A 13,617-nucleotide genomic window follows, 5' to 3' on the forward strand; every position below is an offset into this window, starting at 1 on the left:
ACACTACTGTGAGCATAGAAGAAAAAACTCTAATTGCAGTACTACCTGCATATTCAGATCCATGCCGCACCAATCCATTTCTTTCCGAACTTGTTTCTACTGCTAGTCTGCACCGCTCCTCCTAGTACTGACTCCGGGCAGTAGAGAAGGGCGAGAGGCGACCAAGGATGGGAGGGCGGTGCGGGTCTGCTACTCCGTACATGATAGCGGAGACGTGCAGGCTGTGGCTGCTGTTGGCCGACGGAGGCAGCGATGGCCGGAGGATCAGAAGCGGAGATGGTCGTGGGCGGATTTTAGGCCATTGGCGGAGGTACTCGTCGGAGGAGGCGGCTGACGGCGGTCGACGGGCGGTGCTCCCTCTGAGAAATCATGCCGGGCAGGGAAGCTGGCAGTGCGCGGAAGAGGACGACGCACGGATGGTTGCCACGTTGCGTGGGAACACAGATGGGAACAGATCCGCCGAACAGGCAAGCCGCATCCTAATATACATGCAATCTTAATCTTAGGGACTCATAATTTTTTTGGAAAATGCTATTTTAAGGGCACACAAATGTTTTGAGAAGTTTGACTACGGTAAAGAAAACGGTCAGTATTTTTTAAAATAGTTATTACAGATTCAGGCAGTAGATGAGATCAGAATAACCGCAGATTGTCCCGTGAACACGGATCGGAAAGCCCACTAAAAACGGCCCAAAACGTACTCAAAATCCCAATAGCCAAACCCAATCGGAATCCCAGCCCAGCGAGGACTGACTACCACTTTATCCTTTGAGTATGAGTTATTTACCGACTAATTGCCATCGGCTAAAATCCCCCATCCACGATTTCGACCAAAGAGGCCTTTCGTTAGTGCTTCTCCAGGCGAATCTAGGGTTCGTCACAATCCCGTCGCCGGTCGCCAGTCCGCACAACCGCCACCCCCGCCTGACTCCTACCCGACGCCGGTGTACTCCTACCTCTAGGAGCAAACGCGAGCGTCGAATCCGCAGGCGTGCGAGCTCCATGGGGAAGGAGGAGGCGGCGGGGAAGTCGCAGCCGGAGTGCATCAACTCGTCGAACCCGTACCATGAGTGCTCCGACTACTGCCTCCACCAGATCGCCGAGGCCCAGCGGCGCCTCGCCGAAGACCTCCCGGACTCGCGGCCCCCGGAGGAGCGCACCGTCCACCCTGACTGTATCAACGCCTCCAACCCCTATCATGGCTGCTCTGAGTATTGCTTTAAGAAGATTGCTGACGCCAAAGCTGGTATGACCTTGCCTTTTGTTTCATTTGTAAGTTTAACGTTATCAGAGCTGCTTATATCCTTACCATTAACTTGCTTGAGTTATTGTTAGCATTGGAGCGTGGGGAGCAGGAGCATCCTGCTGGAGGTTCTGGCAAATCAGACATCGCACTTGAGCAGGCTGATGGTGATGATGATTCCAGTCGGCAGGAGGAGGCGGGCGCAGATGAGGGTTATCCCCAGATGACTGCGAAGCAGAAGAAATTGTTTGAGCTGCAGCTCAAGATGGTACGATGAACTGGTGATTCTGTGCCCTTTGTTTCGCTAATGCAGCTGGTGCATGTGCAGTCGAAACTAACCCCTTTGTGTTTGATGTACTGGCAGAACGAAGCTAGGAAGGCGAATCAGCAGGCAATGGTTGCAGAGAAGAAGAGGATGGAGCCTCGTGGCGAGAGCAGAGGCGTTTCTAAGCAGAAGTGGTTAGACGACAGGAAGAAGAAGATCGGGAAGCTGCTCGATTCGAATGGCCTGGATATGTCAAAGTCTTACATGCTTGACACACAGGACATGGCAGAAGCAAAATACAAGAAGTGGGAGAAGGAACCTGCACCACATGGCTGGGATGGTGAGCTCGTCACCTGACTTTATTCATTTCATTGTTCATTTAATTGGGGTGGAGTGATGGCTCACAGCTTGAGTGGAATATTGGCAAATCCATATTCCATGCACTGTTAATACTGCTCTTTTGCCATCTCATGATCAACTGTCTGCATATGAACTTAATTTCAACTAGGTATTCAGTCTTCTGATAATCACCTAGCTGTGTGCTAGTGTTATCCAGTATCTTGCTCTATCCCCATCTAGTTCTAGTATAAGTTTGTTATTTGGATTGATTTTGGTAGTCACCGTGCTGTATGTTAGTGACCTTTGAGGCATTGTTCCTTCTAAGCTAGAGAACGGACAGAATCAAAGAGCTTAAGTAAAGTTTACCTAATTTATCCAATGGCTCTTTCAGTTTATCCTGCATTTAATGAATGAGCCAACAAAGTAAGTTCTGTTTCTTGAAAGAACAGAAAAATGTTTCTATGTACTATTGAGAAATGCTTCCTATCAAATTGCGTACAACTTCCTACATTGCATAGAAGTTTTTTTTTTTTGAGAAACCACATTGCATAGAAGTTTAGAGCTTTGCTTGTTAGTTAATAGGGGAAATTGGCCACAAGACACCGTTATTTTCCGGCCTCACACCGCCGGATTGTGCCTTTGCCCAGTACCATTACAATTTCATGGTCATTTGCCACAACACACCGCTCAGCCTAAAACGGAAGTTTCACTTTTTCCACAATGCCCCCAGACCTGAATTTTAAACCTATGATTTTGTGGACTATTATGGTTCGATTTGAGGCTAAATGCTGAACAATTTTGAAATCAAATAATGTCCAAATTTGACACTTACGTACTGTCTTTTGGGGCTAAGTTCTCAATTAGAAAAAAAAAAACTGTTCAAAACCATCATCCTCCCAAGCAAAAAGTGTCATCCAGAGAAAAAAAAAGTCAAACTTTCCGTTTTGGGCTACGCGGTGTGTTCTGGCAAATGGCCAAATTGTAATGGTACTGAGCAAAGACACAATCCAGCAATGTGTTTCGGCAAAGGCCGGAAAATAACGGTGTGCTGTGGCCAATTTTCCCTAGTTAATATTGAATGACATGTACTGCCAGACTTGCATGTGGTGAGTTACATGATTAATTTTGTGATAAAGATAATATTGGTATCATTTTGCATACAACTTCCTACATTGCAAAGAAGTTTAGAGCTTTACTTGTTAGTTAGTATTGAATGACATTTACTGCCAGACTGCAAGCGGTGCGTTACATGATTAATTTGTGATGAAGATAAAAGTAATATCGTATATGTTTAAAGTTAAGTTAGGAGGGTTCTATGCTACAATAGTTGCAATTTGTCATTTGAAATAACTGTCATTGCTTTGAAGTCTCTTACATGTATCTGAATGAGGTTTTCGTACTTGCAGTTTATACAAGCAGTGTAACTGTTTTTTGAAGTCTCTTACATGTATCTGAATGAGGTTTTCGTACTTGCAGTTTTCAACCAGAAAACTTTGTATGATGCATACAAAAAGCGGACCAAGAACATAGAGGTTGACATGGAGTCATATAATAAAGCAAAAGAAACTGATCCTGAGTTTTACCGCGACGCTTCGAGTCTTCAATATGGGAAGGTACTGCCATTAAGCCCAGTTACTCAACCTTTTGTAATCCTGTTTATGGTCCTTTAGTTAGGAGCCCAGAGTTCTTGGCTCTTATTGATGCCTTGCCTTCTGCATTGCACAGGTGTCTAAAGTGGCGGAACCGAACATTGACAGAATGGTCAATGAACTCAAGGAGCGCGATGAGAAACGGAAATCGTTCAGCAGGAGACGCAAGTTCAACGAAGACAAAGACATTGACTCGATCAACGACCGGAATGAGCATTTCAACAAGAAGATTGAGAGAGCCTTTGGCAAATACACGCTGGAGATCAAGAACAATTTGGAAAGAGGGACTGCCTTGCCAGATTAAGATCCTTGAACAATTTTCTGGTGTTGGATTTACACCCTCAATTAGCAGAGCGGATTGATGTCTTTTCCCTGTTTTTTCTTGCTTGTAACTTGTGGTCAACAATTTCCTCTGAACTGTAAATGAAACTTGGTTGTAATGTAATGATATGCCAAGACATGTACAAACAGTTGTTTGTCGAATTGAGCGTTTATCTCCATGTTACAATTACTTGCGCATTATCGTCCACATAAATACCGACATCTTTCAGTGGATGTAAAAATGAAAGTGTCATTTTCTGGGCTTCTACTTGTGAAATACTTAAACTGTAAGTCTGTGTCATTTGGTGTTGATCAATGTGGATGAGCATGCCAACCAATGCGAAAACCCCTCGTGTCCTTAGCAAGTCATGCATTTGGAGTGCTCCATGGATCACAAGTCGCCAAGCTCATGTACTTGCTGATTGTTGCCCTTGCACACACATGCTCAGGTGGACATGTGCAACTCTTGGCTGTACTTGCTGAACGAGCTACTCTTCTTTTCCTTTCCTCATACGGGCCTGAGAGGCTGAAAAGGCTGGAGCAGCTATTAGCTGCCGACGTTCGAATTCACATGTGTTTTGTGCGTGGGACGTCGCTGCCATTTATCAGCCGTGGTCCTGGACAATTGGTCGTTGGAGATTGAAGCAAGGAATATAATTGGTTGTGGTGGTGTAAAGGTGTGTTTAGAGAAGTTATTGGTACGGCCTGGTGCTGTATGTCCCGTCTGTGAATCTGTGATGATTCGATCCGAGGACGGACTAGCTGTCTGCTTTCTCTTTCAGCACGCGGCCGCTTAAGACAGATTAGGAATCATGCACAACAGGGATTAGCAGGTGAGGGCGTGGGCCCAGCCCGTTTATGGAAGATGGGCAGAGCGTCCTTTTTGGCGGTTTTCAGTGGCTCTCAGCCTTTCTGCGACACAGACTGCAGTAAGTAAGCTGGTACCAATAACGTTTCTTAATCCATGACTGTACCGGCACAACTTCCCTTGTTTGTTTATGCTTGTCCATGCATAGTTAACCTGTCAACTGATAACCCCTCATCTGAACTGTTGTTTACCTTCACAATGAGACGCTTGTCGTTTGCCTTTGTTCTTTGGAAGGGCTCTAGAGATCTCATCCTCATTTTCTACGTCTCTGAAAATGAGTATGATTCGCAGAAATCACACCTTTTTGGATGTGGAAAACGGAATCACTCTACCACACCGCAAAAAATAACCCGATATTCCGCGCCCAGGGGTGGAAACGGTGGAATAAAATACGAAGGTGAAATGACATCAGGCGTGAGCGAAGGGGCATTGGACGCCTAGCCCTTGTCCGTTTAGTCGCTGAATTAACGCCAGCCTTTCCCGGCCCGACCCACTCCGCCGTCGCCGTCCCCGGCCGGCCATTCACTCCCCGTCGCTCTCGCCGGCCCTTTTCCGCTCTAGTGAATGCGTGCGCCAAACTTTTTGCCTGAACCGTTGTTTTTTTTTCTCCTCAGTTGCCCCGACGGAAAAGGCGCCAACAGCACCACACGAAATCCACAGCATTGTGATAGGACCCGCCGGCAAGGGTGCATTTGACGTAATGACATGTGCCGACCTTTTCGAGTCCTCGCACTGTCCTCGGAAACTAGCGGCAGCTCCAGACGGGGAGAATGCAAAGCGAAAAGCTGTGGCGTGGCCGCGATCCTGTCTTTGCGTGTGCAGACGCGGCAGCCGAACAGAGAAAATATCATCAGGTCACGCCCGTGCCTCATAGGCTCAGACGCTCAGCTCCGCCCGCCGGCCACCCTACCCGACATTCCGGTAAATAATGCGGGGACAAGGCGAAACAGGGCAGGAACACTCTTAACAGAGGAATAATCTGAATCTTGTTTTCTCTCTCGACAGAAGTACAGTACAGAAGAACCTAAGAATGCAAAAACTGAAAAAAGAACTATAGTGTATCTCGGAAGAGTCGAATCCATGTTGCCTATGAACAGAACCATGCAGTAACCAAAATTTTCACAAAAAAAATCCTGTGGTTTCAGGAAGGTAGAAAACAACATACTTGTAGTACTAATACACAATAGGAGAGGTACGGATCGCTGCAGGAAGAGAATTTGTTTTTTGTACAGTAGCATGGCGGGAAGGAACTCAAGGAAGGAAGCAGAGCCTACTCGGGGCGCGTCATCCTGGGGAGCACGTGCAGGGCCACCACACGCCTCCCGGGCGGCGCCGGCACCTCCCACATGCCCGGCGCCGTGAACGTCTCCCCTCTCCTGCTCCTCGCAGCCTTGGCAGGCGTCGTGACGTCCATGACAGCCACCTTCTCGCCGCCTCCAACCACGACGCACACCCTCCCGCCGCCGGCGGCCATCTCCGTGGCGCCCTTGAGCCGCCCCGCCGCCACCACCACCGCCCTCCACCGGTCGCTGCCCCAGTCGTAGGCGCTCAGATCTCCTTGCTCCTCGTCCACCACGAAGATCGTGCCGTCGTTGTCCGGGGACGCCGCGGCGGGGCCGGTCCAGCCGGCCAGCAATCCGGGCGGCATGTCCTCCCACCGCCCGGCGGCCAGGTCGAACACGGCGCCTTCCTTGGCGCCCCGGCCCCGGAGGTTCACCATGCACACCTTCCCCCCCGAGCACACCGCCTCCGCCGCCTCCCTGCTGAACCGCCCGTCCCGCAGCGGCGGGATCGGCTCCCACGGGGCTGACGGCGTCGCGGCCGGGTCCCACGTCGCGCCGGAGCGGGCCACGGCCAGGTCGTAGGCGGCGCCGACGCCGCCGGCCACGAACACGCGCCCGCGCGCCGCTCCCGCCGCGCACCACCTGCGCGGAGCCAACGGGATCCGCGGGCCGAGAAGCCACCGGTTCCCGGCCGGTTCGAAGACGAGGGGGCGGGGGAGAGCCGGGAGGAGCGAGTGGGTGGAACCGGAGAGGAGGACGAGGCGGCCGGATGCGGAGACGGACTGGAGCGGGAGGCGGCGGCAGAGGAAGGAAGGGTGCCAGAGCGTCGGCGGCGGGGACGGCATCGGCGGCGCCGGGACCTCGTCCCATCGACCCGCCAACGGGTCGTAGGCCGCCAAGGACACGTCGGGGGCGGCGGTTACGTCTTCGGGCTCGAGAAGCGCGTAGAGGGAGAGGAAAGGCGGGAAGGAGGGCGCGTAGAGGAGGCGGCGCCAGGGGCGGCAGACGGCGTGGAGCAGGCGCGGCGGGAGCGGCGACAGGCACAGCTGGGCCAGGTGGTCCGGCAGCCCCGGGAGCAGCGGCTGCGACGACGACGCCGTGGCAGCAGCTCCGTCGTCGTCGTCGTCCATGGGCGCCGCTGCCGCCACCGCCGTCCGGTGCCTCTGCCGCTTGGGGTCGTTGCGGGGAGGAGAAGAAGGGGAAGAAGAAGGCTTGCAACAAGGGCGCTTGGCCGCCGCGGGTGCAGCCATGGGAGGCGTTACTGGTATAAGCTGTGCGTGTCGCCCCCGTCTTTGCTTCTGCGAGCACGGCGACCGTACTATTATTAATAGTGCTCTTGGTGACGTGGGGCAATTAATCCGGAAAGGTGCAGGAGAGCAAGTGAGCAACGCAGGATCAGGGGAGGAAGAGGAGCCGGGAACAGAACGGTGGGATGCTAGCTGTGCGTGGTTCTGTACTTCTGTGGTGTGGCCGTGTGGGAGACGGGAGATTTGGCGCAGCTGTATGTGCTACGGCAACCGAACAGGCGGGCGCCGGCACGGAAGCACGTTGTTTGGCCTCTTGGATCGATCGGGGTTTCTTCCTTCCTCCCGTTCAGCCTGACTTCCCATCATCCGGCTCTCCGTAGTTCCCGAGGCTGCAAGAAGCTCCAGGACAATTCCAGCCTTTTCGCGACTTGGGTTTGCAAGACAAAGTCCGCCTTTTTATTTTATTTTAGCCCCTCCGGTCCACGCGGGGCTTGCGTACGTCGGTACACGCAGCCCATGCTGCTGCCTGTGTTGTAGGAGTATCCAAAACACGAGGAACGCACGCATCTGGTTCTTAAATTTGATTAATTAAATATGCATGTTTTTGAACGAAAAATACATAATTAGATTTTTTATCGAAAGATCTTTAGTTAGTTAAATAGACGATTTAGGGATATGTATGTGTCTCATATTATTGGACGGAGGGAGTACCTACTCGTTCATCGGGGTTAGCTCACGCAACTTTTGCTCCAAAATAGTACTACAGTGGTACCACTCCGTCTGATTGTTCTGTTTTGATTTTTTTTTAAATATGTACATTTAGATTTCGAAAACATAATCAACTATTATACGGTTAACTATCTGTTTCGAGCCGAACAATTTTAATACCAAACGCCAATTTGTTTGCTCTAAAAGAGTTGCATATACTCCCTCCGTCTTATATTAAGTGATTTTCTATTACATGTATTTAGACGTTTTTTAAGCATAGATACATTCATATTTTAGCAAATTTGAGTCATATAATATGGGACGGAGGAAGTAGTATTCAAGTTTATGGCCTAGTTGGTCCTATACATATGACATGTGGTCAGGAACTACCCGGAGTAATGGCAAAAGCTAAATTACAGTGCTCGGTACAAGGTCAACCATAGCCATAGGCCGCCGGTTACCTCTTGTATCTAGTCCTACACGAAAAGTCAGAAATTATGGTGAAAAATGGGTCACTGCTTTGGCAAAACTAAAATAAAGCTAAAAGGTCGCTACCCAAGATAAATTTATGAGGAATTGGTATCTTTCTAGAATGAACCCTAGCATAAGAAAAATGGTTAATCGGTGACAATTTTGTCCCACCCGAGAAAAAGAGCCAATTCCTAATAATTCCACATCTGTGATAATGGAGACAAACAAATTTGGGAGTGGTTTTGTGATAATGGAACCAATACACAATTAACGATGCAAAAATCAAAATATAAAAGTCAATCTCGCTAAGCATTTAATTCAGGCAAGCTTACCTGACATGTTTAAAAGTTCTCTCTATATAAAATTTGAACTGAAATAGTATTACATTAGTTCATTTTGAGTATACGAACTGCATCCCTATCGATCTTGTATCTACAGACTTGCACCAAATGCACCCATGCAAACTTGTGTGAAAGAAACTGCATAAATTTGTTTTAATTGGACGCCACCCAAAATATACCATGTGTGTTTTAATTGGTCAAACGAGGAAGTATAATTTAGCAATATTTTAGGGGTGCATACAGATACAAGTGCTATACGTACCCTAAGCTACTTGATTCGAGATGGACAACTCCTGGCGATACCATTCCCACAGACTGTGGTCTATACTTTACGAATTTCGGATATTTAGTCTTTTATGTTTCTGTAAAGATGATGTGGATAGCGGCTGCACGCGTACGGGTGTACATCAACGATCCACGGACTTTTCCGCGGAGTGACCACTTGATGTCCAGAAGAAAAGTTGGAGACAGTCGTTTAGCCAACGCAGGCGCACCAATCGGCGGATTCAATGTGTAAAGTTGCCCGTCCTATTTTGCTTGTCTGTTTGCTTGCCTTTTCGGAGGTTTAATTAGCAGGCAAGGTGCATCGATCAACAACCTCTTATGGAATCACTAGCCTTTTTAGGGCTAGTTGTAAACAATAACTTGCATTAATTTGTGTATGTGCCTGCGAAAGCTTAGTTTTATCTTATCATGGGCACTAGCAAGTCCTACTACTTTGGTTTGTTTGTTCGTTTGTGCTTGTCTAACTTGGGAGTTGGGACTAAGTCTGTTCATTGATTGATTAGTGTCCTTTGATGAACTTTTGTTAGTTCATATACCTTCATGCTGAGGTGGTGGTTGGTAAAGGGCACTAATATCCTGACGTCCGATTCATCTTGAGTAGAGTAGCGTGGCTCTCTTTGTTTCTACCACTGGTCCAGTTGAAGGATCGGTTGAGTTGAAAAAAGAGAGATGGACTTTTTGGGTGAACAACCGTCGTGTACAGGAACAGGATTCTGATTTAGTATCTGATGAAAACCGGGACCTGGCAAGGCCGGTTTCAGAGACCACGACGCGTACGGCGTACCCCATTTCGGACAATAAGAGCTGGGGAACTTGCGACGGGGCAGGAGAACAACACGGAATGGCACGAATTAAACCGATCTTGCTGGAATCTGGATGCGTGTGGCTGCTGTGATGGATGAACATGGACCACACCGCATGGGAGCTTTGTCTGCACCTGATCAATCGAATGCTGCGCTACCGCGAAAAGGCGTCGTCCGTCCGCATACCTGCTCCGGTTCGTCGTTTCTCCCGCGGGTTCCCGCGATCCAGAAAACTTCCAGAGCCGTTGGGCAATGGGCATGCATGTTTGCTTGCTTCTCGGGCTAAGCTATATGCGCAATAAATTACTAAGCGAGAAATATTCAGCGGCGAAAGTCCGGAGAATCATCTTCGGATGAGACGTGTTCCCGCACCGTCTGATCGATTGCCTGTTAGATCTCTGTTATGAAGTATATTTGAGACGAATCTGTTCCAGGCGTCTTTCTTCCTCCTTCCCAGTGGCTCCCCCCTCCTTCCCCACCCCGCGCCCGCCGCCGTAGCCGCCTGCTTTCCCGGCTCGATCTGACCGTGCGGCCGATCTCCCCAGCCATGCTCGCGCGCCCCAGCCTCGCATGTACACCGCCGGCGCCTGAGGCGAAGGCAGCCTTTGAAGCAAGTTTTTTTCCTTTTTTCCTAGATAATTAAAAGTTTAAAATAAATCGATAAAAATGAAAAGTTAAAAAAATAAAAGTCCAAATTAAAACCTTCGAATAAAAAGTAAAAATTCGAAATATTAAAAGTTCAAAAAGTAAAAATTAAAAGTTCGAAAAAATTAAAAGCCAACAAGCAAAAATAAATTTTTACCAAAAATGGCAAAAAAAATCCGACAAAAACAGTTTGTAAATGCTTAATTACCCCACCAAATTCGGTGTACGTCATGTTCTCTCCCGTTGTCTCACACTAACCATGCATGGACTCGTGCTACCGACGTCAAATCTAATTGCAAACCTCCAAATATTGTTTACCTAATTTTCCGACACAACCTCCTATTTAAGGTTACATAAAGCAAACTGTACATATAGGCATATAGTAAACTGGTTTGCCTCGTCATATCCTCTTCATGAGGTAGGGTTTCAGTGACATTTTCCTTGCATATTTATAAAATTAACAACTTGACACATTTATAAAGAAAGGATGGTGGATTTATAATGAAATGAAAAATTAAACAAGTTTGAGTAAACACATTAGGTCCTATTTGGTAACAGTGCATCTCTTAGTCACAAGTGTATTTGGGTTTTGAGGGAATTCGTTGTTCACCCAAAATAGTTTGAAAAACTCCTTTCATCCTAAATCACTAATATGAGAAGTGTTTTTAATTGATACAAAAACGAGATGTTTTGTGAAGAAAAACTCCATTAATTCCTCCCGGCCAAACAACTTTTTTGGGTTTTCTAGTGTTTTTTAATTTGAAGGGATAAACTCCGAACAAGCCCTTTATAGATACTCGCCAGCAGGAATCAATGGATATACAATTTCACTTTCTATACGGTCCGGTTTTGATTTTAATTCTTGTCATTATTTTAGCATAAATTTGAACTAAAACAGTAACAAAAATTATGACAGCAGGTGCCATGCATCTCGTGGTTTGGATGCCGCGAGAAAGGAGATGAACCAACCGAGGCAACATGTTGGCAAGTGGCCACGCGATCTGTGGAGCTAGCAGGAACAAACTGATGCGTCCAAAAGGTAGCTTTTGGCCTTTGCGCACACCAAGGAGCCAGATTGGTCACGTGCCCTTCCCTCGGGACTACATTACTCAGCTGTTTATGTCTGTATGTATGGGTTAGGATCCCCTGCTCCTTGACGATAGATCCTCGTTCTGTCAGATAACTCGATATTGAGCTGGCAGATCCGTTGGTATAAACTGAAGTTTAAAACTGTCGGCTGGCTGGCTCTGTGTACACCGTTCATGATTCATGAAGTCGAAGCGGTGATGATTACTTGCAATGCTTCAATTATTTCCTTCAGAAATTCTGAGTTGGACAGCTTAGACTACAGTCATATACTATTTCTTAGAAAAGAATCCTGGCTAGCTCTGCCAATTGTGATTCTCGTGTTGGGTTGTTCGATACTCCCTCCGTTTTTTAATATAGGACGCGTAAGTTTTTCATCCTTTTTCCCAATTACAAGGCACGCGTTCTTTTTCCGGTACATGCGAGCCTAGTGCTCGTTGCATGCAAAGTTGCGGGCGTGGAGAAAAAACAGCCTCCGGTTTCCTTGGGTAGTTGCCTGCATGTTTTCTCCTGCTAATTGGCCGGGCAGCAAAGTTTTTCGGATCCGGCCATGCATGCGGCAGTTGCTATGCGGGGTGCGCGCTGGACTGTTTACCGGATTAGCTTGCGTTAATTTTACGCCTTACATAAAAAAACGGAGGGAGTACAGCCAAAGGCCATCCTTTTCCTCTTTTTTTTTTTTCTTTCGAGGAACATTTTGCTGTTTCTTTTTTTTTTCACTGGTCTTTTGTTGCAGAAATATATTTGATCTAAATCCAATCTTCAGGCCTCAATTTTCTCCAGATAGTATTCTCTTTCTAGACCACTTCATTATAAACATGCTACAGGCAACAAGATGGTCCATTCAATAAAGCGAAAATAAATAACAAAATAAAAGGAGCGGAAGAACCGACGAAGGATCTATCCAGATCTCGGGGGCCGTGGCCATGTGTTGCAGATGTACAGAACATGCCAAACATAGCCTTTTCGGCCACTCGGCCCACATGTCAACGAATTCAGATGCTGCACGTAATTAAACAACTCATATCCAATATTTTTAACGTATGGAGGAAAACCGCGACTTAGAAAAGAAGGTGTCATCAACAGCTCAACCAGCGGTGTCTCCTATACCATCCCTATATATGTCAATATACAAGAAGAGACCTAGGTATGAGTAGTTATATAGTATCAACCCAATCCACCAGCTGCCGGCCAAATTAAGCGTTGTATATGCGTGTGTTGTAGACTTGTAGTCGGCAATCAATTAAAATAAAATAGTCATATGCAGACTGATGCTGATGCATGTGGCTGCTTGCAGCATACATTCAGTCTACATTCAGCATGGAGTATACATATACAGCACTATGGACAAAAATGACCTTTTCTCCGCCCCTGTCCCCATCATGTGTGTGTCGAACTCTCGCACGCACGGCTTTGGCCGTAACCACTTCATTTTGGACCATAGATAAGAGATCATGCATCAATGCATCATGTGCTCGTGGCATATATTAGCTAGCTGTAGTTAATCGCATGTGGTAAGATAAAAACTAGCAGTCATAGTCGGTTCAGCGTTCATTTTTCTGCAGTATTACAACTGTCACCAGTGTTTTTCGAAAAAAAAAAGAAACACTGTCACCAGTGGAGGCAGCCATCCATCCACAAGTACGCAGCTTAATCAGATAACATCCATCTCAGGCTCTCAGCAACAGGGAACGTCCTAAAGCAAAGCTTATATCTCCAGTTTGGTTTCACTATAATTCCATTTTTGGTTTCAATGAATTATAGTAAAATCAAAGTAAAATCTCTGTGAATTCAAAATGAAACATCAACCTCGAAAAAAATTAAACATCAATAAAATATGACATTTCACTGTAATTCCATTTTTGTTTTTTTAGGGCAAGAACTGTAATTTCATTTTTTGGTTTCACTGTTTTTTTCAGAGATCCCGAGATGGGTCTCAAAAACGAGATATGACACATGAGGCCTTGTCCCATATTCTTTTCTGGGTCGGGTTATTCAGGCTCCCGTTGTACAAGGCCACAAGTAATTTGGGCTAAGCCCATCCTAGAGTCGGGCCTGGGCAC

General features: G+C 47.1%; 2 protein-coding genes across 2 annotated transcripts; one reads left to right on the forward strand and one right to left on the reverse strand.

The window, feature by feature from the left end:
- Positions 1 to 813: 813 nt before the first annotated feature.
- On the forward strand, positions 814 to 4,009 carry LOC100831412 (pre-mRNA-splicing factor syf2). Its single transcript, XM_003563500.4, has 5 exons — positions 814 to 1,246; positions 1,336 to 1,511; positions 1,608 to 1,848; positions 3,324 to 3,460; positions 3,573 to 4,009. Exons 1-5 carry the CDS (start codon positions 1,003 to 1,005, stop codon positions 3,798 to 3,800), a joined length of 1,026 nt encoding a protein of 341 aa, XP_003563548.1. The 5' UTR covers positions 814 to 1,002; the 3' UTR covers positions 3,801 to 4,009.
- Positions 4,010 to 5,654: 1,645 nt separating this feature from the next.
- Positions 5,655 to 7,673, reverse strand: LOC100831714 (F-box/kelch-repeat protein SKIP25). The gene has a single exon (XM_003563501.4). The coding sequence runs from the start codon at positions 7,216 to 7,218 to the stop codon at positions 5,956 to 5,958; it is 1,263 nt and encodes a 420-aa protein (XP_003563549.1). The 5' UTR covers positions 7,219 to 7,673; the 3' UTR covers positions 5,655 to 5,955.
- Positions 7,674 to 13,617: the final 5,944 nt, after the last annotated feature.

This window comes from Brachypodium distachyon, chromosome 1 (genome assembly GCF_000005505.3).
Source record: "Brachypodium distachyon strain Bd21 chromosome 1, Brachypodium_distachyon_v3.0, whole genome shotgun sequence".
Classification (NCBI taxonomy): domain Eukaryota; kingdom Viridiplantae; phylum Streptophyta; class Magnoliopsida; order Poales; family Poaceae; genus Brachypodium; species Brachypodium distachyon.